A 27,663-nucleotide genomic window follows, 5' to 3' on the forward strand; every position below is an offset into this window, starting at 1 on the left:
AACACGCATACACGCACACATATACACATAGATACGCGCGCGCGCTCGATTAAGGGCAAATTTTGTTCCTAAGTTCCTAACGATGCAAAAAGTGTAGTCATGAATGAGGTATAAATTCAAATATGAAATATATTTTCTTCTTCTTCTCATGCTTTCTTAATATATTACACAGACGCACGTTTGTATCTGCATATTCTATGTTAGAGAAGAATTCGACTCACGGCATTTCCTTGAGTGGGTGGCTCTCAGTTCTATGGCCGAACTACGAAGACTTAGGCCTGACTCATTCAACAATTAAATGCGATAAACCCGTTAGGAGGAGATCCCGATGTCCTATTCATCGTTCAAGGCCACCATTCCGGGTAGCAAGTTATATTTTTTCATGAATGCAATTTTGTTGGTGCAGAAAAGCTATTTCACGGTCCAAAGAAAAGTAATTTAAACTTATTGCACGAAAGTTACAGTCTTTTAAAGCATGATTGGACAATTTTTTGTTTTAAATGAACATATTACAATGCAGAGGTGTTACGGTTCCATGACGACTATGCATAAAGGTTTTTGCCGATGTCAGTTTATAGTCACGGTTTTAAGACGAGCTGTATCGGTTTTAAGTCACCTAGTTGGAGTTACTTGTAAAAGGGAAAGCTATGTTCTCAATCTTCAAATTCCATTTTAATAATAAATCTGATGAGCAACTGTGAGCCTTTCCAACGATTCATTTGCAGTTTGAAAAACTTTCGGCATAAATATCGTAATGGTTTTCATAACTTACTACGAAATGTAATCCTTTCATGGCTAATAGCTAAGATGATGTCCATGTTTAGTAGAAACTGTCGGCCACAAAGTGAATATTGAACGCTTTTAGAATGACTGAGACCAGTTAATTGAAGTGCTTGGGATTGCGAATGGTACATACAAGTCTTTACAACTTATGTTTTCCTCCTGATCTGAGCTTTTAGACCAAGACTTAAGACAAAATCTGTATTCTTTTAATGTAAAAATTTAAGTCACAATTACTTCCCTTGCTAAACATTGACATTTAACAGACTAAATGACAAAAAAGTATTATTAGACAAAAACAAACCTGTTACATGTAGTTGTAAAGATTGTGAGCTGTTGAATCAGGTACTTAGATGTGAAAAGTGAAAATAGAAATGTTTTGCTGTGTTATAAGAAAATGAAAAGTTATTATAATAATCTAGCATCAGGCTAGATATACGTGAAAAGTGACACCAGGGAAGAACAACTGACCTAAATAAGCAAGCTGGAAGGAAAAATGAAAAAATGTGCAAGACATGTGCAAGACACATTATAACCGCCCCCCCCCCCCCCCCCACCACCACCACCACCACAACCCATACCCCCTATAAATGGGGTAGACATACTGTTTTGTCCTGTCTGTTCGTCCGTCCGTCCCACATCACTTCCGATCAATACCTAGAGAACCATTCGACCTAGAAAATCCAAACTTCATAGGATGGCATGGATACTCCTATTGCTTTTGGGGTCACTCCATCAAAGTTCAATGTCACAGGGGCCTGAACATGGAAAACCATTTCCGATCAATAACTCGAGAACCACTTGGCCCGGAATATTGAAATTTCGGAGGATTGTTGGATATTCTGATAGTTTAGTTAGTTTAAACATAGTTTATTTCAAACAAAATTGCAATATTTACAATTCATGATACATGGTACATAAGATAATGCCTGAAAAAGGATCAGAGCCGAAAGCAACAGCTTATTAGGTCTTCTCCTACAGAAACATATTGTTGTAGGTACAGTACGGCAGTGTTTATGATCTTGTCTAAAATATTATCTTTAAGCAATATAGTAAATCTTAGCACTTAGTCAAAGAACTATATATAAGAACAATATCAATAAAGGGGTACAGAAGTGAAACAAGCACCCATGGCTTATGAGTGTATAAGTTTAAAGTGAGATAAGTAGAGAAAGAAAGAGAATGCATTAAAGTATAAAGATTCATTCGGATTGTAAAATGGTGGCAGCCAGTTATATTACATAATCAAGTGCTCATGAAAATCTTCTACTTTCATTACGTATTGTTCTGAATTTATTCCAGTGAACAGGGTTCTGGGAATGCTTAGCTCTGTGGTAGTACTTCTTACGTTTCAGAATTTGCTTTTTTACTTGTGTTGTGATCCATGGTTTATCATTAGGTTTAACATTTATAATTCTTGATGGTATGCACTCCTTTGAAAGTTCAAGTATTTTGTTTGTAACAAGTGAAGTATAAGTGTCAATATCATCATTCTTTAGTTGGTCCCAGTTTATGTCGCTGATTTTACGTCTGAGTGAGGTGTAGTCTCCCCGGTCGTATAGCCAAACAAACCGTTTAAAGGACTTGACATGAGGTTTAGAGAAGTTAAATAGTGAATAAATAGGACAATGGAACCGTTGGTTTTGATCTAGAACTGGGTCTCCAACACCAGAGGTAATAACTTTGTGGCTACATGAAACAAGAAAGAGATCCAGTATAGAAGAAGAGGACTCAGTAAAATGAGTTGGTTCGACAATTGAGTTGCTCTAGGTTATACTGCTGACAAATAGAATGGAGTTTTCGAGTCATGTGTGGATTTGATTCATTAAAGTTAAAGTCGCCAGTGACAATGATGTCGGATATGCCTGTATCTACTGCCAACCCGAGCGAGTCTTCGGTTAGATTTGTATGATATATGTCTGCGTTTGGAGGACGATAAAATACAGCGAACAAGATATGTTTAGAATGAGAAGGAATCAGTTCGATCCAGATACACTCCAAGCCCCTGGGTTCGAGATCTACCCTCCTTTTGTAGTGCAATGTTTCCTTCAAGTAAACAATTACACCACCGTAGCCATTTTCATTTCTATCTTTCCCCTCTGGAGTGTGAAAGTTTTGAAGTACAATTTCATTATCAGAGATATTTTGATTTAACCATGTTTCTGTGAAGACAAGAACATCAAACATACCAAACTCAGCTTCTAGAACATCAAACTTGTTCAGTAGGCTTTGAACATTGTATTGTAAAACTGAGAAGCACCTAGTGCTTGTTATAATTTCTGATAGTGTGTTAGACATGGAGGAAACTATAGAAGAGGAGCTGTTATAGGTTGTTAGCAGTGGGCCTGGATTCGGATGAACATCACCATCTGCAGCTAAAAGGAGACATAGCCAAGATGTGCACAACAACCCTGTGAACACAAGAATAACATGTCTAGTAAAAGATAGATTTTGAGTAAATTTAAGTCTGGAGAGCATTCGCTTAGCCGGGTATTTAATGTTGTGTTTTGCTCGGAGCTTTAACTGAGTGATCAGAGAATACGTGTGTATTATGTTCTGTGAGGTATGTTGGTGGAACACTGTGAGTATAATAGCGAGCGTAGCTCGCGAGCAATTGCGCGAAGCGCAATTGCGAGCGCGTAGCTCGCCTTACGGCAATGTGTAGGCGAATATAACAAAGGTGTGCCGAATGGGGCAAAGTGATGTAGCTGAAAAATTTTCCTCTCGTCTGGGCGCCGCCATTTTGGGTGCCGCCATTTTGTTCTACTTCCGTCAAAGTCGGGAAAATTGTGTTTTTTTTTTGTCTTTTTTTTAATTTTATATTTGAGTTACAATCTCTATGTTCATTAGGTGTCTTTATTTTCAAAAAAGTTATGTTATGGAAATAATTTCAATTTTGCTTTTATTTACAAAGTGCGTGTCCCTAGAGGACAGGTGCTCACAGGAAATGCTTTGTTGGCAGTGAATACAGAACTTCATTTGATTGCTGAATATTATCCATCACTCAAAAAGAATGCAAGAAAGATTTCCAGTTGGTAGAAAAAAATATGATTTTCTTTTAAAAGATCAAGCATTGGCCAGAAAATGGGATAAAATGTCATAAATAAGCATAAAGCCATAAGAACGCCACAAACAGGTAATGACGTCACCGTGACACCGGCTTTCCATAAATTTTGCAACGTATGATATTCGCTGTTACAGGTATAATGACACTGAATTTTTGTTTCTTTTCAAGTGAATAGGTTCTCGGAATTGTTTTAAGCAGTGAATAGTTTCTTTGCGGTTTAAGCTACGCTCGCTCAGAGGCTTTGCCTTTTTCATATTAATGTATAGGAAAACAGAGAGTTTCAGTGGGCGGGAATACGCTTGCACAACCGCGGGAAAAACATTGTTAGGCATTATGTTATTCCTGACAAGAACAGCAAAAACGGATTGACAACGATCATGCAAGCGCATATGAAAGTAACCAGTGTCAAGCGCCTACCATATAAACTTGTCCGAATGTAAAGTGTAGTCAGAAAAAAATAGAGAAGTAGATAGTGCACTTGTTTAGAATAACAGAAAAGTATAATAAGAGAAAAAATAGAATCCATACTGATATTATGTAAGCAAAATATATATGATTAGAAATATGATATAAACTGATATGTCGGTTACATGTTCAAATTACTCATATATTTACCAGGCAAAAAATGACTGTAAAAATGAATAAAGGTACACTAAAGCACTGAATTAGTTTATAGTAAAATGTTCGACAAATGTAGTATACGCTATTTCGTCCGTAATTGTGATTTTAGAGGTCATTCATTAGTAATATACATGTATGAAATTACTTTAGCTAACAGGTGATGAATAGAAGGAGTCAAAAATGTGCATAGAATAGAAGAGTGGTTACTCGTAATAATTGTGATTTTAGAGATCATTCAAAAATTAATATACATGTATGAAATTAATGACAGAATTGAAGATACTCATCGCTTGTCTTACACGCACACTCATGTAATATAACCATGTACACATGCACACATATAATCATACCCGCCTGTACATCAAAAAATATATATATACATTTACACTTACTAATATACACGTACGTACGTGTACAACATTGATGTTCATACATATACATGCATATGCACCCATACAAACACATATACACTCTACCATATATGAAATTAATGCAATGTACACTATGGCTTTAAGCAGGAAAACATCTAAATATTCTGATGATACAATTCGTATTCAGTTTATCTCAACAGGAAGTCGATAATAATTGAATGTGGAATTGACCATTGAAATCTGGACACATCGGAGGTGAATTAAATGTTATGAGAACAAATTTACAGTTTACCCAATTTTAAGACACAAGTACGACAATATCATGAATGTCTTAACTACTATAAAAAATATAATGATTTCAAATATTTTGGCTGTTGTAGTAATCAAAGGTACACTCAATACAAATTCATGCAGTGAAAAAAATAAACTTCAAAAATGAACCAATGAGAATAATTTAGTCAAGAACCTTGTATGTACTACTGAGTGGCTACAGGTACCGAACATATTTACAATTAGTTTGGTATCTATAGTTAAAAGTACATGTTTACACAATGTGACATCGAGACAATTAGTATATTGTATACATACGTTAATATGCAACTTCAGAAATTTTTGATCAGGTATTGTTTATAAATAACACATAGAAGACAAGTTTAAAATGTGCCCCAATTTAAGCCACCAGGTGCAATATCGTGAGTGTCTTAACTACTTAGAAAATGTAATGATTCCGAGTATTGTGACTGATGCAGTAATCAAGCGTACATTCAATGATAAATGCATGCGGATTAAAAAAATATAAATAAACTTCTAGAATGCACTAATTGAGAGTAATTCATTAAAAACAAACCTAGTATGAGCTACTGAGTGGCTACAGGTACCGAACATACTTACAATTAGTTTTGTATCTATAGTAAATAATACCTGTAAACACTATGTAACATCTAGACAATTATTATATGGTATACATACGTTAAGATGCAAGTTTAGGATTTTGGTCAGGTATTTGTTTATAAATAACACATAGAAAAGAGATTTGAATATGAAGTATTCGTTGATTATCAAAACACAGTATTTTAGATCAGGTACATGTTTATAAATATCCTATATTATGCCATATACAATAATTTAAGGTCAACGGTTGAGTGATTCAGTCATCATGTCTTTTGTATACTTCCAGCCAAACAATGCGGTACACATACTAGTCAACATTTACTTTCTGAACTTGCTGTTCTCTTTGAAGTGGCTGTTGGCTTTTGGCCTTCAGTAAATCAGCTTCAGAGCTAATACGGTGAACCTTATAATGGGCGTCCTTTATCATAATTGCTCCATCATATGTCCAAGAACCGGTCAAGTAACGACTTTTCACTAGTTGCCTGGCCTTGTAGAATAAGGATGACCGTGTCCGTGTCAAGTCCTCATTAATGAAGACACCCGAGTAGCCGCTAGATTTGAGTCCAGCCCTAGCTCTGTATAGAGCGTTTCGCGCTCTATAAGACGAGAACTTTACAATGATATCTCTTGGTTTACGGGGCTTCTGTTGGCCGATACGATGTGACCGGTCGATGTCTGAGAGTGATGCGTCAACATTTAGCGATCTTGCGATTTGTACGATTACATCGTCCGTAAACTCATGATTCGTCTGTTGGTCGTCAGCTTCATCACTGATCTGAGAAGATGTCTCAAGATCATGTGTTTCAGATTGAGGCTTGCTGCTGGGATTGTGTTCCGGAATGCCACTGATACGCAGACAATTTCGCCGACTGTATTGCTCGGCTGTGTCAGCGTCACGTTCCAGTTTAGAGACGCTTGCTCGCAATTCCTCGTTCTCGTGTTCAAGATGTTGAATCTTTTTGTTGAGGCCTGCTAGTACACCATCAATTATAGCTTGTACCTGTACGTCGGCATTTGTTACTGGTTCCGGATTAATACATTCTGTTCGAAACGTATCTTTTAGAACGTTGGCTATGGCAACAATATCTTCATGAGAAAGAGTAATATGAGTATCTGACGTTTTTGATTTCTTGATATCAGTATCGTCAAATGGAGAGGATAATTCTCTTTTTTGTGATCAAATTTTGGTGTTGCACATTCAGCGCTTTTCAATTTACTCATGATTATAGTGGATACAAAGTTTTTGCGCCCAGTATAGATGAATAAATATTTGTGCGGGGGAGGTCTCTGTTACTAAATATAGTTTGATGCACGACTTTCTCGATTATCATGTGTAACAAAGTAGCGTCACTTAGCAATTTCAACTTTGAAGAATTTCAGTTATCAGAAGCACAGTTCATAAGTACCCTACTTCTCTTCAATGTTTGTCTATCCAAATGAGACCTCCAGTCGTTAGTTTAATCATATTTCAATGTTTAGTTCTTGTTTACATAATTTTCAACACTGCCATAACCGGAAGCGGAAAGTGAGAAATCTGATAAAGGTGAAGGCCAAAGGACCTGAACATTGAAAACAATTTCCGATCAATAACTCTAGATACTTTAAATCCAGAATGTTGAAACTACATAGGATGATTAGACATGCACAGTATATGATCCCTATTGATTATTTTGGGGTCACTCCATTAAAGGTAAAGGTCGCAGGGCCAGAAGATGGAAATTCATTTCCGATCAGTAACTCGAGAACCATTTGAACTAGAATCTTCAAATTTCATAGGGTGATAGGACTTACAGAGTAGATGACCATTACTATTTTTAGGGTTACTAGATGAAAGGTAAAAGTCACAGGGGCCTGAAAATGAAAAACTATTTCTGATCAATAAATTGAGAACAACTTGACCCAGAATGTTGAAACTTCATAGGATGATTGAACATGCAGAGTAAATGACCCATATTGATTTTGGAATCACTCGATTAAAGGTCAATGCCACAGGGGCAGGAACATGGAAAACCGTTTCCAGTCCATAACTTATGAACCACTAGGCACAGAATATTGAATCTTAGTAGGATGATTGGACATGCCCAGTAGATTATCCTTATTGCAGACAACCAATAGTGTCTCTTGGATTTTCGCTCCTGTCCCGTGTTGACTTCTTGCTGATTAGTACTATGCATGAGCGGAGACATGCGCTTTTCTACAAAACATCAGATTCTTCTAGTTGCCTATAATTTACATATTTTTATTTCCAGATGTTCTACATGGCTATAGTATTGTACGCACCTTCACTCGCTCTGAATGCAGGTAAATACCTTTAAACGAAAATCATAAAGTGTGTTTGTTTGCTTTTTAAAATCTTCGTATGTAATTATTTTTCATGCTTGAATAAACAAATGATGGCCAGATTTCTACCATCAAAGGTAATGGGAAAATTTTAAGAGTAGTATCATTTTTATCAACTTTGATTATTAATTGAAGACCGAGTAGATGGGTTCATCGCTTTTAGTGGAGAAAAAAATCCGCACTTAACCTGACAAAAAAATCCATGTTCGTTTGTCTAGCGTGAGAAATGTCAGTTTCATTGATTTATTTTAGGAAAATATAATGTAACCATAATGATACTGCTGTCAAGCTTTGTTAGCTAGCTGTCTAGGTACGTTTGGCCAAATACAGCACCATCAGAAAATGAAAACTTCCCCACATGAATAGAGGTGAATGTGTCGACCTTGGACTTAGTATGCATGAAACATTTACTCCTAACCGAGATTTAAACATACAATCGCGTTACTGGAAGTCTTACGATATACTTATTAAGCTAACTGGGTAAGCTATGGGCGGCGGTTACCGCCAAAATTAGTAAATATACAATCCATTCATAAACAAGTCAGTCAGTGCCGTGCATTTCAACGCCGCCGAGTCTAAAACTCCATCCGGTCCAATAAATAGAGAATAATAGGTTAGTGCCGTAGATGAGAAAGTTTATCTGGCGAGGTGGAGGAGGTTATCGGGTGAGCCGAAGGCGAACCTGATAACGTCCGGAGCCGAGCCAGATAAACTTTCTCCATCTTAGGCACTAACCTATTATTCTATTTATCTTGTCATTACTTCATTTTCCGATATTTGGCAATTTATTTTACAAAAATAAGTGTGCGACAACCGCTTTAATGACGTCATATTCGTAATGACGTCACTTATATAATTACGTGATTACCGGCAAAATCGCAATAACTTCTTCGTTTTTGAATAAAAACTCATTATTTGACCACTCATTTTCTTAGTTCGGACATTTCCAACACAATGATGATGGTTTCGTTGCAAAATTTCTTATGACAACAATATCGATCATAAGGTCACATGATCAACTGACCGTATATCACTGGTCACATGATCAACTGACGGTATATCAAGAAAGATATACGGCACCCTGATATCGGGTCGAAACTACTGCAAGTGACAGGATAAATCTGCATTCAACGCATTGTATTTTGAAACCATTTAATACAAAACTTCATTCCATCCATCTAAACATGGAACGATGCATTGAAAAACTTGTTGCGATGTACCGTACTTTGAAATCATCCAACAAAACATGATACCATGCAGCTCAATGTGAAGCCGTTTAACACAACATGAGTATGTGCAGTGTAAAATGAAATGATCTATTACAACTTGACCCCGTCTAATGCATATTGAAACCGCTTTGTGTAATTAAGAGCGGTGTATAAAAACTTGATGCCATGCAGTCCAGTTTGAAGACGTTTAACGCAACATGAGTTCTTGCAGTGTAAAATGAAATAATTCATTAAAGCTGGGCACCGTCTAATGTATACTGAAATCGTGTTGTGTGATTTGGAGCGGCGTATCAAAATTTGATACCATGCAGCCAAATGTGAAGCCGTTTAACAAAACACGAGTACGTGCATTGTAAAAGGTTGATAAGGCTATTAGTTCATAAGTTTGTCCTGTTATAAATATAGATTCTGGATCAGTTTTACATATGAATTTCTTAAAATTTGTCCTTAAACCGACCTTGTGGTAAAATTCTAACATTTAATTTTACACAGTTCCTGCGATTTATCTGAATATCAAAAAGGGACCTTATTTTCGTAACACATCTTTCTTCTTAGTTTAAACTTTGTCAGAAGTATACTTCGTGAAACAGACTCAGTAATATAAATAATATGACAAAATTAACAAACACTAAAAATGTCTCGAGTTAACTTTTAATCATATAAAATAAATGTTAACACGTTTATGTTTTAGACAATATGTCAAAATTACATGTACTTCACTGTACAGTGCAATGTTTGTTGTTGTTTTTCCGGGTGGGGATGGGAGTAGGGGGTGAGAGATCTTATGCCATTTTTAAACAGTATTTCATTTAAGTTGGACAGTAAGTTTCCTGGACTTCATACGACCTGTAAGGGGATTTGTGAACCGAGCGAGCGTAGCAGATACTTGTGGAGATAAAGTTAATACTTGTATGAAATCCAGGAAACTGACTGTCCAACTTAAATGAAATACTGTTTAGAAATGACAGATCTTCCGCCCCCGCCCATAGTTAGCCTTCGCAAGTAATTCTTTTTTGTTATTTATATCTGTTTTAAGCGAAAGACAAAGTGTGTTTTATTTCAGTGACTGGTTTATCGTTGTGGGGATCAGTGCTGGCAGTAAGCAGTGTGTGTATATTCTATACAGCTCTGGTAAGCTACTTTAAACAGCACTTTTATTTCTCAGTCACCATTATGCTGGAAAAAACGTCATGTCTCTGTTTCCTTTATATGGATGCTGAAAACAGTAAATGTCTTCGACTCAATGTTGGAAACAGCAATTTTTTATCACGTCTAGAAACAGCAAATTCCTGCCTCTAATACTGATACAACACACGAAATACAATTTGAGTCTCCTACACCGATATTATGCCAGAAACAGGAATTTTATATTTCTATGACTGATACAATGTCAGAAACAGCGAAATTATGTATATGCCCCTGAAAGAATGTTAGAAACAACAGTTTAAGTCTCTATCACCAGTGCAATTCTGTAACCTTGTTCACGAATGCAGTGGTAGAAACAGCAAATATACCGTTCTGTCCTCCACATAATACCGGAAGCTTCTTACCAATGCAGTGCTTGAAACTTTCTTTCGCTGATATATGAGCCGCACCATGAGGAAACCAACATGGTGCATTTGCGACCAGCATGGATCCAGACCAGGCTGCGCATCCGCGCAGTCTGGTCAGGATCCATGCTGTTCGCTAACAGTTTCTCTAATTGCAACAGGGTTTGAAAGCGAACAGTATGGATCCCGACCAGACTGCGCTGATGCGCAGGCTGGTATGGATCCATGCTGATCGCAAATGCACTATGTTGGTTTTCTCATAGTGCGGCTCATATCACTTATTATCATAAATTCCACCAACTGATAATAAAATTATTAATTATGTTAAACAGGGTGGTATGAAAGCAGTTTTGTGGGCGGATACAGTACAAATGACGATAGTGTTTGCCGGAATGTTGACCATTCTGATTGAAGGTTGCAAAGTGCTAGGTGGTCTCGATAAAGCCTGGGATATCGCCGACAGAAATGGAAGAATTGTGATTCTTGAGTATGTATTTTAGAACTCTTAAAGTCTTACTAATCGCACGTGTTAATTTTGTTTATGCATATCCAGTCGCACGAGAATAAACAAAAAAAAAATCACATTCAAACAGAATCAGGCCTGCATGCGATACAATTATTAATAAAATTTTATCACATTTTTGGGCCTTTTTCAACTTGTGCTGTTATTATGATATTTAAACTTGATATGTACATGTCAAAACGCCGACCTATCTTTGTTTTCTTATCATAAAAAATCCACACTGAAAAATACTCTGCGTGCGTTCTTTATTTGGAGGGGAGGAACTATGTTTTTTTTCTTTTTAAAATTTGTCAGTGCAAACACTGTTTTCATGCTAAGTCTTTTTTACCTGTGTGCAAACAAAATAAGTTATCTATAAAAATCTTATTCGTGTGCTTTGTCTTCTGCAAAGGTTTAATAACCTTGCAGCTTTTACCTGTAAACTTTTGAAATTTCAGCTTGATTATGTAAAATAATCTTAGATATGTTTGTCTGATTACTTTCTAGCCAACATAAGTACCAGGCATCTTCTAAAACCAACATCTTTTAAATTTAAGTACACATATAAAGTATTTTTAAATTCCAACATATTGACCATGCATCTTCCAGGTCAAGCATTATTACGTACAACGCATCTTTTAAATTCAAGCATCATAGTCTGTTCATGATTACCAGGCATCTAACTCAATCATGAGTACCTGTTATATTTCAATTTCGGACATAATTACCATGCATCTTTTTAATTCAGGCATTTTTACCAAGCGTCATTATTACCAAGCATCGTTTGAATTCAAGCATAGATACAGAGCAGCTTTTAGATTCAAACATGATTATCAAGCAGAGTTTGAATTCAAGCTTAAGTACCATTCATCAGTAAATGTACTGGCCTCTAGATCGTATGACAACCAAAAAAGAAAGAAATAAGTAACAAGATTTCTTAAGAAAGCTTTGAAACTTAAATACTGATAGACTATATGTTATGGAAACACATGAGAATTAGTTGTTTTTACTTATTTTTTCAATGAAAATCGAAAGGCGTTTGTAATGCTTTACTCGAGGTGAGCTGCTTTATGAATATCTATATTTAACATGTCAAACACGTAAACGTACGTGGTGGTATTGGTAAAGACAGCAGAACCGCCGCGGCCCGGGTTAGATTCTCGACGCGGGCATCTTTTTTCTATTGATTTAGCATTATTAAGATAGTTTAAAAAACAAAACATAATCTAATGTTCATACTACGACCAAACTTTAATTTTAAAGAAAGATCATTTTAGCCAAATTCTGGAGGTCAGTGCCTTTAACACCAAGCAATTTCACCATCATTTCTGTACCATGCATATTTTGAATTGACGCAAGAAAATCTCTCTTACTTAACCCCAACCGACAATATCTGAGACCTCAACGATGCATATTGACTATAAATTGAAATTTAAACATTTCATCAAAAGGAGATGCATAATACACTTAACACATTTAATATAATCTAGGTGGAAAAACAGTGCCTTTTAGGCAATTGATATTAATTTAATAAGGGCTTGATTGTAACAGTCCACCAAATGAAATCCAAACTAAGAAACAAAAGTTAATTTTATTTGATAATTTAAGATGTGAAATCATCAAACAGTAGCACATGATATCCACGCGACAAAATAGCGTTTCTAACCGACAGCACGAAATCGTATCCAAACGGAATTAAATTATTTACGGTAAACCCTTATTGCAGTTGAAGCGTGTGCTGCAAAAAAATAGGCGAAAACATTTGGTTTATTCACTGGCGTGGTTTTATTTTCAATAGTTTGTTTTTATTCTTACGATCTTTTTACAAGTTTTATACCCCAGTAAAAGGAGAGATTTAGTAACTAACTCTATTTAGTGGTTTAGTAGACATGTCTGCTTTACTTTATCTATCTGGGAACGGCAAAAAGCTTTTCTGGTTACAACACACTAAATAGCTGTTCCTCTTTATTCTTACACGTATTTCAAATGGCTGCAGCACGCAACAGGACCCATTTTAAATGTCTATAACTTACATTTTCTTGAAGAATATTGATAGTGCTGAATAAAAAAGTGGGGGGTTATGTTTGATTCAAGAAAAATATTTTCAGTCAAACACACAAACTGCAAAATTAGCTCAAAATGAGACCTCAAATTGTAGTGGTGGTGTATGATCTAAGTTTCCATGACGAATTCTGTCATGTTATTATATCATTATGAAAATGCTACCTACATGTCAAGCCTAGATCTGTCGTGTAATTTCAGCAAAAAATGCAAAGAAAATAAGGAAAATAGCTCAGCTCTACAGAGAAAAAACTGAGGATTATTTGAATTGTACCATTATGCTACCATTTGTTTCGCGCCATTTTTACTATTTAGTGTCTGTATACCTTCAGCCCTCCGCAAAACAAGACATGCGCGAAAGGTCTAACTGCGTGACAGTCCTTGCATTCTCATGTAATCAGTGGCGTAGCTTCTATAAGGCACTGCAGGTCCGGGCCTGCAGATTATCCGAGAAAATGAAAAAATAAAAATGCCAAATATGCACTAAAAATCGAAGGGTAAAGGGGTTAGGCTGTAAGGAGCTAATGAATCAGACACCAATATTGAACATATAATAATTAGAGCTTACTTATTCTATTTCCATGATTAGAAAAAATAAAACAGATACCAGTAGTTTTAATTATTTTCTCGCTCGTATACCACCGCCCCGCAAATTATCACCCCGCAACTTTGTTAATGTTGGCAAATAGACAGTACTCGCGCCGAAAGAAGGGATTGTGAATGTCGTGGTCAAATTACCCGGACGAGATTCGAAACCGCGACCTCCGGGTTGGGAGTCCGACAGTACTTCTTAGGTATGATTTACAGGGGTTTGTTTTGTTACCAAGAGGGGAAGGGGCTCAGGCCTGTGATTTCGGGGGAAAATAGCTAGGTATTTGGGCAAAGGGGAATAAAAAAACCTGATGTAAAATCAAAGGAAGGAAAAAATAACCCTGATTTATTCTACCCCTACACCTCGGTGCCTCTCAACAATCCGTGAATCTAATGCATATTGAAAAAAAACTGTTTCAATGTTTATTAATATTAACTTAAGGTTTGAAAGTATTGATTGCTTGATTAAAGAAGTCTACACTGTGATGTAAAATCTGTTTCATAGTACAAATTGCATATCTTGAAGTGCGTTTACAGGTTATTTTCCAGCTATATAATTATTGAAATGTACATCGGTTTAATAAATAATGAATTACTACATTTTATCGGCGTAGCACGAGTGATTTAATTATTCGCATAAAAACGATTGCCTACATTTTATCCATCAACAAAATATAGGAACATGTTTTTAAAAGTCACTGTGAGTGATATAGGTTTGCTATTTCTTTTATTAGCATTCAGCAAAAAATAAACAGAATTTGTTTGTTGTAACTCGCGCTGCCTGTGAAAATATTTAATTGCATCAACTGTCGATGAGATATATTCCATATCCACTCAAAACAAACAAATTCTGTTTATTTTTTTTGCTGAATGCTAATAAAAGAAATAGAAAAGCTATATCACTCACAGAGTGACTGATTTGGAACTGATAAAATTAATGTTGGGTCAGGCATATTTATGATGACTTAGTCACAAACTGAATTTTGATTGTTTCTTGTGTGTTTTTATTGAATTTTCGTGGGGAGGATACCCCCACACCCCCTACCAAAGTCGCTTCTTCGGCGCATCGGGCCTGCAATTTATAAAATGCCAGCTAGGCCCCAGGTAATGGTACACGTATACGAATGTATCCTGAAACGCAACATAGTCGATGTTTTCCACTGAAATGCATAAAATACTTTTTTACAAGAGCCGTAGAAATAGGGATTCCATGGTGGAAGGCAGGGACTAATTTAAGCAATAACAACATATATTCAAATAATGACATCATATTGACATTCACAAAAGAAAAAAAAAAAAACACTTTTAACTATTATTTTGACTTCTTGAAATGTAACAACTTCAGGTTTAATGCTGATCCACGGATACGTCACTCGGTGTGGAATGTTGTAATAGGAGGAGGGGTTTTCTGGTGCGCAGTGTTTGGTACGAATCAAGCTCAAGTTCAAAGGGCAATTTCAGTGAAAAATGTAACCAGATCAAGAGTGTAAGTATATGCTATAATATTTTACTAGATTTGTCTGAAATGATAGTTAGCCTTCTTCAGATGAGCGTCACAGTAATGGATAGAAGTATTTATAATATATCAAACTAATAAGTCAATAAGAAATCTTTTGGATTGTTTCATACTTGTCGAGTATTTTCTCAATCCATCCTTGTGCCTAGTATTCATTTTGTTACGGTGTTTCGTTAGGGCCATCCTTTTTTGGCCCCTTCGCCCTCAGTATCATTAGTATGTCGGCTCCGTAATACTACGATTCGCAGGCACGATAATAAGATGCGGAGACACGCTATCAATATCGCAATGCCGCATGGCGTTCAAAGTTTGTGTTTTCTTCCTTTCGACCTATATATAATGGCGACAAAATAAAGATATTGCGATTTTAATGTGGCACTTTCGCATCGTGGTTTCGCGTTTTCGCATCGTATTGTCGCACTATCACCCATTCGACCCAAGGTCGATATTAGCAATCTACAGTGTAAAGAGTCGAAACAATGATAGCTTAAACAGAACACCGTAATAAATCACTTTGGTTTTACTTGTATACATGTTTTTTAATAGACTTTTTAAAAACAAATACGTAAACCAATGATAATATTAACTGTTGCTGGTAACAGAGAATTAAGTTATGAAGAAGTTTTCTAGAACGATGCTCTAAAGAAACTCACTTGCAGATGTTTGAACGGCAAATTTCTCATAAAACTTTTTCGGTTATTTGCATTATTTCGTTATAATACAAATGGTACTATTTTAACCCTTTCCATGCTGGACACGGTTGATTCTGCCTTTTCGAGCAGTGTAGATCTTGATCAGCCTGCACATCCGTGCAGTCTGATCAAGATCTGCACTGTTCGCCATTCAGTCTGTGTCTTTTTGGTAAGCAGTCAATGGTACTGTCCAAATTTGAAAGATGGACAAGTTCATTATAGATATTTGGCAGGGTAAGGGTTAAATCAAAAGTACATACATCTCATTTCAAGATCACGATCATCAAATATTTTATAGGAGTTTTGCCTTATTTAGAGACCGTACCATAGCTCTTCGCATACTTTGATTTTTCAAACTAAAGTGATTTTTACAAGTGCACCGGTTACGATAAAAATGTAAACAACGGACTCTGTCTATGAAACTTTGAAATGAATGAATGACAGTCGATCTTAGTCATAATACTGATTGACAATGAATGCTAATGACTCCATGTGTTGCAGAAAGGTATTTAGTTTGTAACTGTAATTTCCCATTAACTGAAATTCTCTCAAAACTGGTAAAATAATTACTTATATTTGGACAAATTTTATCGTCTGTACCGTTCGGCAGCTGCAAAAAGGGCAAATATAAAATATTCAGTGTAAGTAATATTTCACTGGTACTGCCAGTTAGTAAGTTCATACTCTGAACAACCCGTCAGAGAAATTTGGGCAGATTTGACCAATTATGACGTTGGCAGCATTAGATTATATTTTTCTTTACACAAAAAATGCCGTTAGGTAACAAAGCGAAAACGCCGAAAATCCGGAGTTCACCGATTATTGTTCCAGTCCACGCAATGTAATTCAGCAATTAAACTGCATAGCTATTATCTACTGCTGTTATAGGGAAGTGGTAGAGTGTCTGCCTTAGGTGTGAGAGGTCCTGGGTTCGAGTCCCAGTTAGAGCTTAACTATTTAGATTCTGCTAAGTATAGTTTTTCTGTTAATAGACTGTTCCAGATGTTCTTAATTTTTAGCACACAGTATCATGGATCAGTATTTAGCAATCCAGATCAAAGTTGAATGTTAAATCAAATGCACCCAATTAGAAAATATTGACTGTATTATGTCCCTTTGATGTTTATGCTCTCCATGTTCAAGAAGAGTTACATGTCCTTGATCACAAAATTTTCGTTATCATGAAAATATTAAATGCTCATAACTCCGCACTTCTGGTTAAAATATTGTCTATATTTCTGTTTTTGAGAAATATATGGACATTTGTCTTCATTTCAAAGCTTTTTAACTTCAAACCTATGATTTGAAAAACTTAGGTACTATCTCTACCTTATTTACTTTATCTCTGTACTTAATGCGTTTACAAAAAGCCGGCTGTAACCGCTCCCGTTGGGTTATTACGTCTTATATGATAAACAAGAATGACACCGCTATACTCCACTTGCTTTTTTCGGGATTTTTGGGGGAAATTAAATAAGTTTACACAAAGAAAAGTGTAAACAAGCGCGCGAAATACTAGGACAGTAGACTAAGGACACCACCTATAAGTCACTCGGTGTGCATGTTGTCTGTCGTTTCTACAGTCCTACTTTAATCATTTTATTCTTGATTTTCCGTGTATTCAAAATAATGTGTCAATTACTGGGACTTCTTTCAGTTCATATTTTGCTGTCTCGGCAGAAACTGTTCATACGATCATCTTTAATCATCAGCCTAACTTTTTCATGTATTAAAAATTAAAGAGTTTTTAACAATTGCTTCAGAGCAATATGGCTGAATCTCCCCGGCATGGCGTCAATTATTACACTAAGTTGTCTGGTCGGAGTTGTGATGTACGCTTTCTATGAGAAATGTGATCCAGTTTCGTTCGGTATCATCACCAAGGCTGACCAGGTAAGGGAGTCAATGATAACGTACAATACGTTAATACTATACAACATTAAACACCTGATCTTGAGGTCACTGGTTCGAATCATCTTCAGACCCGACTTTAATCAAATACAAAAGGTCTTAGATATTAGTTTTATAAACTAATAATTCACTTATTTTATTTCTTTCATTTGTTAAAATCAAAATTACAGAACTTGTACTTTACATATATTATTTTGTATTCTTAATGTAGATTCTATTTAATTTCATACTAGCCATAACACTGATGTCAACCAGTTTAAACGCAAAAGTATCTTATTTCGATAAAAATACATTACTCATCTCGCATACAACTACATTAATATTTTCTTAAAAATTATGCTGCTATAAACGAAGATTGAATTCTGCAGAGTTTTTTTTTTCAGCTGGTGCCATTATGGACTATGGATTTACTCGGTGAAATGCACGGACTGCCTGGCTTGTTACTGTCCACTGTATTCAGCGGAAGTCTTAGGTAAGTTTCCATTGTATCGGTAATCCTGTAAATCTTTTCTTCAAACCCCTATCATAAAGGGAGGAACAACAGCCCGGGGGTGAGTAGTGGATGGGGGCAGTCATAAAACATTGTTTGGAGACATTTCCTATGGCATAATACGTAATATATACTTTAGTACATCTTATCTTAGAAAACATTGCTCTGCCCTCGCTCTGTCCTGGAGAAAGTACCCGAGTATCATTAAAGTCTGTTTTCAACTTTCATTCTGTCCCCGTTTAGTTTTATCCGCTATAACACCGCTATGACCCTGAACTGTGAGGGATACCATTCTTCTCTCATCTTTATCACAAACATTAAAAGATGCACGTCTGTTAATAAAATATAAAAATGTAGCATCATCTAGTGGTCCTCTACCAAAAATGTTCAAATTATCCTACTACGGTCAAATATGGCCCCGCCCCGGGGGTCACATGGTTTATATAGACTTATATAGGGAAAACTTTGAAAATCTTCTTGTACAAAACCACATGGCCTAGGGCTTTGCTATTTGGTATGTAGTATCATCTAGTGGTCCTCTACCAAGATCTTTCAAATTATCCCCCTAGGGTCAAATATGGCCCCGTCCCGGGGGTCACATGGTTTATATAGGCTTATATAGGGAAAACTTCTTGTACAAAATCACATGGTCTGGGGCTTTGATATTTGGTATGTAGCATCATCTAGTGGTCCTCTACCAAGATTATTCAAGTTATCCCCCTAGGGTAAAATATGGGCCCGCCCCGGGGGTCCCAAGTTTTACATAGACTAATATAGGAAAATAGTTTAAAAATCTTCTTGTCTGAAACCACAACACTTAGACCTTTGATATTTGGTTTGTTACATTGTCTTATGGTCCTCAACCAAAATTGTTCAAATTGTACCCCTTGGATGAAAAGAGGCCCTGCCCTGGGGGTCCCAAGTTTTATATAGACTTATATAGGAAAAAGCTTTAAAAATCGTCTTGTCTGAAACCATACGACCTAGGTTTTTGATATTTGGTATGATGCATTGTCTAGTAGTCCTCTGCCAAAATTGTTCAAATTATGCCCCTGGGATTAAAAGAGGCCCCGCCCTGGGGACACATAGTTATTATGTGAGTTATATAGGAAAAATACTTAAAAAATCATCTGATCCTATTTCCAAGACTGTTTTATTATAATTATCTGATGACCCCAAGTAATATGATGTCACTTGACTGTGACCTTGACCTACTGACCTACTTTCTTGTTAGATCACCTGAGCACAAAGTGCTCGGGGTGAGCTATTGTGATCGCTCACCGTCCGGCGTCCGTCCGTCCGTCCGTCGTCCGTCGTCCGTCGTCCGTCCGTCCACACCACTTTCCTTTAAATAACATCTCCTCCTAAACCACCAGGCCAATTTTGATGAAACTTCACAGGGATGTTCCATGGATGGTCCTCTTTAAAATTTATTCAAAGAATTGAATTCCATGCAGAACTCTGGTTGCCATGGCAACCGAAAGGAAAAACTTTAAAAATCTTCTTCTCAAAAACCAGAAGACCTAGAGCTTAGATATTTGGTGTGAAGCATTGCCTAGTAGACCTCTACCAATTTGTTTAAATCATGACCCCGGAGTCAAAACTGACCCCACCCCAGGGGTCACTTAATTTTACATGGGAAAATCTTAAAAAATCTTCTTCTCAAAAACCAGAAGTCCTAGAGCTTAGATATTTGATATGTAGCATTGCCTAGTGGACCTCTACTAAAATTGTTCAAATCATGACCCCCGGGGTCAAAATTCAACCCGCCCCAGGGGTCACTTGATTTTACATAGGAAAATCTTCAAAATTTTTCTAAAAATAAACCAGAAGGCCTAGAGCTTAGATATTTCACATGTAGCATTGCCTAGTAGACCTCAACAAAGTTTGTTCAAATCATGACCCCCGGGGTCAAAATTGACCCCGCCCCAGGGGTCACTTGATTTTACATAGGAAAATCTTCAGAAATTTTCTAAAAATAAACCAGAAGGCCTACAGCTTAAGATATTTCACCTGTAGCATTGCCTAGTAGACTTCTACAAAATTTGTTCAAATCATCACCCCCGGGGTCAAAGTGACCCTGCCCCATGGGGTTACTTGATTGTACATAGAAAAATCTTCAAAATTTTCTAAAAATAAACTAGAAGGCCTAGAACTTAGATATTTCACATGTAGCATTGCCTAGTGGACCTCAACAAAATTTGTTCGAATCATGACCCCCCGGGGTCAAAATTCACCCCGCCCCAGGGGTCACTTGATTTTACATAGGAAAATCTTCAAAAATGTTCTAAAAATAAACCAGAAGGCCTAGATCTTAGATATTTGACATGTAGCATTGCCTAGTAGACTTCTACAAAATTTGTTCAAATCATGACCCCCGGGGTCAAATTGACCCCGCCTCATGGGGTTACTTGATTGTACATAGAAAAATCTTCAAAACTTTCTAAAAATAAACCAGAAGGCCTAGAGCTTAGATATTTGACATGTAGCATTGCCTAGTGGACCTCTACAAAATTTGTTCAAATCTTGACCCCCAGGGTCAAATTGGCCCCGCCCCAGGGGTTACTTGGTTGTACAAAGGGAACTCTTTATAAATTTGCTAAAAATAAACCAGAAGGCCTAAATCTTAGATATTTGATATGTAACATTGCCTAGTAGACTTCTACAAACTTTGTTCAAATCATGACCCCCGAGATAAAATTGGCCCAGCCCCAGGGGTTACTTCATTGTATATCGGAAAATCTTCCAAAAAATTTCTAAAAATCATCAGTTTGACATTTGAAACATGTAGTTCATATTACTCAGGTGAGCGATCCAGGGTCATTATGACCCTCTTGTTTTTTAAGATACAGCCTTGAAATTTTGATGACATACACAGTTTTGCACACAAATCGTAAAACTGAATTTCATTGACGATGAATGTGACCTATTGACTTTCTTAATATTTTATCATCAGTTTGACATTTGAAACATGTAGCTCATATTACTCAGGTGAGCGATCCAGGATCATCATGACCCTCTTGTTTTTACTTGTGACAGGTAAGAAGTTTTTACTTGTGGGAGGTAAAGAAAGTAGCTTTCATCAAAATAACAACAAATACATGTGATGTGACCTTTTGATATGGATACATTTTGATACATTTCATGAATAAATTTGAATACTGAGCAATATCGATTGTAGCTATATCTAAACAAAATAAATATAGGTCAAAACGATAAGTGTCATCAAAGAGATCAATATACGAAGTCGCGGGATCAACGACTATTTTCCCATCTTAGAGCGGCTTCAAGTTTCTGGAAATTCGAGCTGATATAATTTTCACAATCACCTAGTTAGAGCCTTCTGTATAATTTTATACATCAGTCGGTCAAAAAGTGTCGAGATGAATACAATTATCGATATATGATATTTGGCATGCATACTTGTATATAATATCTACTTCGGTTCCTGTGAGCTTTTATGGCCGTGACCTTGGCTTTGTTTGATGTGAGCAGTTATATACGGAGTTCGCGTTGCTCTGACTCGCACCTCTATTATTATTTAGTTTTGTATTTTGATGAAATCAATAAGAAGATCCTTCAGAAGCAAAGAATGCAACCAAGCAAAATGATAGCCGACTTTTCTTTGATTCAGTTGTATTCAACCCTTACTGTGCGGTTTGATCATAATCTGCACTGTTCGCTATTCAGTCAGTATCGTTTTGGTAAGCACCCCTTTTAACAGTTAATAGTACTGTCCAAATTGGAAGATGGACAAGTTCATTATAGAAATTTAGCATTCTGACATTTTCTTATCAGCACTATATCTTCCGGACTGAATGCTGTAGCAGCCGTGTTGTTGCAAGATTTTGTGAAACCCATGTGCTGTAAGGGAATTTCTAATGAACGTGCCACTTGGATGTCGAGAGGTTTCGGTGAGCCAATTTTATTTTCATTTATTTTTCTGAAGCTTTTCATTTTTTTTATTGCCCCCCCCCCCCCCCCCCTCGCCTTTTCCGAAGAATAATAGGGATATAAAAACGAGCAGCGTCTATGCGTTCATCCGTCCGTCCTTCTGTCTATATATACGTCTGTCATTCTTCGTGCCCGGTCCATAGCTCTGCCATTCATCTAGAATTTTTCAAATTACTTCCCCAGAATGGGGCGACGTACCGTGCTCAAGACCAAAACCCCTACCTCCGAGGCCAAGGTCACACTTAGAAGTCAACAGTTAACATAGCCGTTTTCGTGTTCAGTCCATAATTCTGCTGTCCACGAAGGGGTTTTGAAATGACTTGGCACAACTGTTACCCATAATAAGACGATATGTAGCGCGCAGTCTCAGACCCCTACCCTAGCTCAAAGGTTAATGTTAAACTTGAAGGTCAAATGTTTACAGGGTCTACTTCCTGACTGGTATCAATGAAGGAGTATTGGAATAACTTGGCACAAATATTCCTAAAACATGTCGATTTTAATAAGGATTTCTTAATTTGATCAACATGTTACATGCAGGACCTAGACCCCTTCAAACAATTTCATATCATCAATTGCTTGATGGTAGAAATTAAGATATTTTGTCTTTGTATTGACTGGCAATGTATTTAGGAGAACTGTCCCTAATTTCTCTAGCTTATATTGTTGTTTTTCCATATTTTTGTTTTGCTTTCAGGGAATTTTTGAAGCTGAGGATTGGAATGAAAGATGAAAAGTATTTTCATATCCATATTTGCTTTAAGACTAAAGGAGACAATTTCCGACGATCCTGAAAAAAATTCATCGTTTCAAAATATCATTGTTACTATATCTGCCATTTATCATGGATGTTTTTTTTTTAATGATTTCCTTTTTCTTTTTTTAACAGTTATATTCTTTGGATGTCTCTCCTTAGCCTTCGCCTTTATCGTATCGCAACTGGGAACCATGATCCTACAGGTTTATTTAACTTTTTATTCATATTTCAATTGTTAATAAAAGTAACTGTTACCAGAAAAGGTCTGTTAAAAATGGTGATATAAATTAGTAGTATCCTACGTTTATGAAGTTACCTACCTTTCAGCCTGTGTCAAAGTTGTTGTCTTCCCTGTTACCAGTTCTTCGTTCTATGAACAACTGCCTATTCTGTTGTCCATTTTTCATGACAAAGGCAATATTATTTAAGAAATAATAAGTTCCCAAGTATGGTTTATCGTAGAATAATCCATGTTTTGAGTTCTTATGCGTAAGAATATATCAAGAAGGCCGTAGGCCTGAGTGATATATTGTTTCGCGTAAGAACGAAAAACGAGGGTTATTATACGATAAATCACACTTTGGAACTTGTTATTTCGATTCTAACACGACATACTAGTATCAACAGTGTTAGAAAAAATGGTAACTACTTTTTACGACCGTGCTACGCACCTTGATCGGATGACGTCATTGCACGCGAGTGGTTTATTGCAGAATAACCAGAGATAGATTTTGCTCTACATGTATGTAGGTTATTCGCTGATCGTGTTAGAATTAACAATAATGCATACTTCTCATGGTTGTTATCTTCCAGCTGAAATTGTCTGTATTATTGTATATTTGTACTCGTAGTGTTTTGTTGGCTGTGCATAAAATGTGTTTGCGTAACTCGGAGTTTGGCACTATTTGACTGACATCGCGTATAAACACATACTTTACATGTTTTTCTCGTGTGTTTATTTCTAGCTAGCGTATGTGTTGTTCGGTGTGCTTGGAGGACCTTTGCTCGGGATGTTCACTTTAGGTATGCTCTTTCCGTGGGCCAACAAATGGGTATGTTTGACGTTGTTTGATACAAATTACAACGTTTATGGTCTTTTTTGAATAAGTACATACGTTTACTTCGTCCCTAACATTGCGGACGCTATTTCTTTTGATTGTGATTGTTTTCATTTATTTACACGAACAATAACTGTTGTCATACCGGTATGGGGCATATTTACCTTCAAACCATGGGATGTTATTAAGTATAGTGAGACGAACATCCTTACGTAGAGTAAGCGCATAGGTAGACTTAAAAAGTCTTTTGAGATCAAGAAATCTGTATTCTTTCTTCATAATGACACTGTTAATTTCCAAGAAAACCATTTTCTCTATATGCTCATCTCAACATTAGAATCAAAGATAAGAGATATTGTAAATAAATATTTCAGAAAGCGCTATTTAAAACAGATATTTATTTTAAAGGACTCCAACGACTGATGTCAGTTTAGCCTATAGGATACAGTTCGCCCAATGTAAAACTCGAATAAAAAAACGAAAACGGAAAATCATACAGTAATTCGCCGCGATTCACCTACCGAGTAATTGAAAAATAAATGGTTTTACTCCTGATTTTTGACAAACCTATTTATAAATGATTCTTTTTTTCAGGGCGGATGCATAGGAATTACGACTAGTGTATTGTTATTGTTATGGATTGGACTCGGAACCTCTATCACAAAGACCAACGTTACAGTGAAACCGCCTGTATACACGTCAGCTTGTAACTGGACAGCTATAAACAGTACCGCACCACCTCCAATAGACACTTCTGTCACGCTTAAACCGAACGATATTAATGATGACTATACGTAAGTAATCATTCGAAAGTGTAGCTGTGAAACGGATCTATATCGTGTTCTGATAAATTTGTTTTCAGTTGATCAATTAGCAAAGATATGTCTGAGATTTTTAGCAGCAGTGCGGCAGTACGCTTCCATTGAAATAAATAATCATACATTTGAAGACGGTCAGTTCGCTCTTAAAGTTCGACAAATTGCGCCCTTAAAAAGTTCTTCAATTTACAGTACATAGCTGACAAACAGATCTAGCAGACTGAGCATGAATTCAGTCCTAAAAAATTAGAATTTATTCCTAACTACAAAGTGAAGAAACGAATCAAATCTAGGTCATGTGTAAAAGGAACCATATAATATAGCAAAAAAAAAAAACAACATTCCTCAATCGCACATCCGTACAGGCTGATCATGGTATGCACTGATCGCTATTAAATCAGTAAATTTTCAGTGAACACCCCTTTGGATGAGAAGTGGTACTACCAAAATTGAATGATGGACAAGTCCATTTTAGAAATTTAGCAGGCAAATGATTAAGCTTGATATCATGCTAGTTACAGCACGGTATAACATAGATGCCATTCAATGTAATGTAGAACACATCACTTTCTAATTGTGAGATTGGCAATTGTATCCAGCTTGTTTTCCCCTATTTTTCAGAGGATTAAACCGCCTTTATACGGTGTCATATATATGGTACTCTGGTATAGGTGTGGTCACCGTAGTTGTCGTTGGTATGATTGTCAGTCTCCTTACAGGTAAGTTACTTCCGGCAGACTATAAGGATCTTACATGCCTGCCTGTGTAAGACGGGGTTTTCCTTACCCGAGGGACAGTGTGGAATGGAAAACCGAGCGTTAGCGAGGTTTTTATCCATGCTGTCCCGAGGGTAGGGAAAACAGCTGTCTTACACAGGCAGACATGTTGGATCATTTTTCTTGCCTATCATGTTCAAAATAGATCGTGGAGACAAATAGGTTTGGGTATTTCCTGACATTATTTATAAAGTTTATGACGTCAGAATGGTACCAGTATTATGTGACGTCACCTTAGTGCACGCTATTTTAGACAAGGTTTTTCCCTAGGGAAAGACAGGAATATCTATCCCCGGCGCGTGCTCGGATAAATGTATACTTTCCCCGCTAGGTAGGCAAGAAAATGACGTCAACTTCCTTCAAGCAATAATGTCTACTTCTGTCCGACAATAGCGTCTACTTCCGTCAGACAGTGACGTCTACTCTGTCAAACAGTAACGTCTACTTCCGTCAGACTATAATGTCAGTTATTTCCGTCAGACAATAACGTCTACTATGTCAGACAGTGGCAACTACTTCCAGCAGACAGTCAGTTTTTTTCCGTTAGACAATAACGCGTACCCCGTCAGACAATAACGTCTAGTCTGTTAGACAGTGACGTCAACTTCCAGCAGACAATAATTTCAGTTATTTTTGTCAGACAATAATGTCTACTTCCGCCAGACAATTACGTCTACTCTGTCAGACAGTGACGTCTACTTTCAGCAGACAATTATGTCAGTTATTTCTGTCAGACAAAAATGTTTACCTTACTTCCGGTAGACAATAACGGCTACTTTTTGCAGATAGTAATGTCTATAACTTTTGTACAGTTAATCTGTAAACAAACCTTTGACTTACATCTTTTTACCTGGTGGCTGTTTGAAGTTTGGAATTGATAAAAGTAAGGTCATGCTTAACTCTGTTGAATTTGTATTTGAACTCGTATTCTTTATATTGATATAGGTGTAGGCAAATTGTTTTCACATTGAATAGTTTCAAAAGTACATTTGAGCCATGCCATGGGAAAACCAACATAGTGGGTATGCGACCAGCATGGATCCAGACCAGCCTGCGCATCCGCGCAGTCTGGTCAGGCTCCATGCTGTTCGCTTTTAAAGCCTATTTGAATTGGAGAAACTGTTAGCGAACAGCATGGATCCTGACCAGACTGCGCGGATGCGCAGGCTGGTCTGGATCCATGCTGGTCGCATACCCACTATGTTGGTTTTCCCATGGCACGGCTCATTTGTAGAATCTAGTTCGAGTAATAAAAGTATGCGTATGATATATAAATAAAGCCTGGCAAATTGTCTGTTGTTATCATTTGAATCGAGTAGACTAAAAATAAGAATATTCTGTGAATATTGTTTAACTTTTACTTTACCTTTTATTACAGGTGTAACAGACACAAAAAAACTAAATCCAAAGTTAATATGTCCCTTTTTCGATATTTTCTTCCCATATCTGCCCGAGACATGGAGAAAACCACTAAGATTTGGGGTTAGACATGGAGAGGTTAGTCTATTTTTATGACAAACACTTTGTTTGTAAGTCCATATTTACAACATAAATAGTGTATATGAAGGTGTTTTTTGCATCCAATATCTTATTTCTATGTCAAAATACAGCTTAATAGCAAGACAAATTTTACAGTAAGAATATGACTTCTTATATATTGATATAAGTCCATTTTTTGCAAACAGTTT

General features: G+C 36.6%; 1 protein-coding gene across 1 annotated transcript in view; it reads left to right on the forward strand.

Moving 5' to 3' along the window:
- LOC128550210 (sodium-coupled monocarboxylate transporter 2-like) overlaps positions 1 to 27,663 on the forward strand; it is a 33,181-nt gene that overhangs the window by 4,005 nt on the left and 1,513 nt on the right. The window contains exons 3-14 of the mRNA XM_053528746.1: positions 7,980 to 8,031; positions 10,363 to 10,430; positions 11,182 to 11,336; positions 15,349 to 15,489; positions 17,975 to 18,104; positions 18,506 to 18,594; positions 22,411 to 22,526; positions 23,456 to 23,526; positions 24,289 to 24,375; positions 24,976 to 25,175; positions 25,821 to 25,918; positions 27,354 to 27,472. Coding sequence (XP_053384721.1) covers positions 7,980 to 8,031; positions 10,363 to 10,430; positions 11,182 to 11,336; positions 15,349 to 15,489; positions 17,975 to 18,104; positions 18,506 to 18,594; positions 22,411 to 22,526; positions 23,456 to 23,526; positions 24,289 to 24,375; positions 24,976 to 25,175; positions 25,821 to 25,918; positions 27,354 to 27,472 — 1,326 coding nt within the window. The remainder of the gene's footprint in view (positions 1 to 7,979; positions 8,032 to 10,362; positions 10,431 to 11,181; positions 11,337 to 15,348; positions 15,490 to 17,974; positions 18,105 to 18,505; positions 18,595 to 22,410; positions 22,527 to 23,455; positions 23,527 to 24,288; positions 24,376 to 24,975; positions 25,176 to 25,820; positions 25,919 to 27,353; positions 27,473 to 27,663) is intronic.

The sequence above is a fragment of the Mercenaria mercenaria genome, chromosome 2 (genome assembly GCF_021730395.1).
Source record: "Mercenaria mercenaria strain notata chromosome 2, MADL_Memer_1, whole genome shotgun sequence".
Taxonomy (NCBI): Eukaryota; Metazoa; Mollusca; class Bivalvia; order Venerida; family Veneridae; genus Mercenaria; species Mercenaria mercenaria.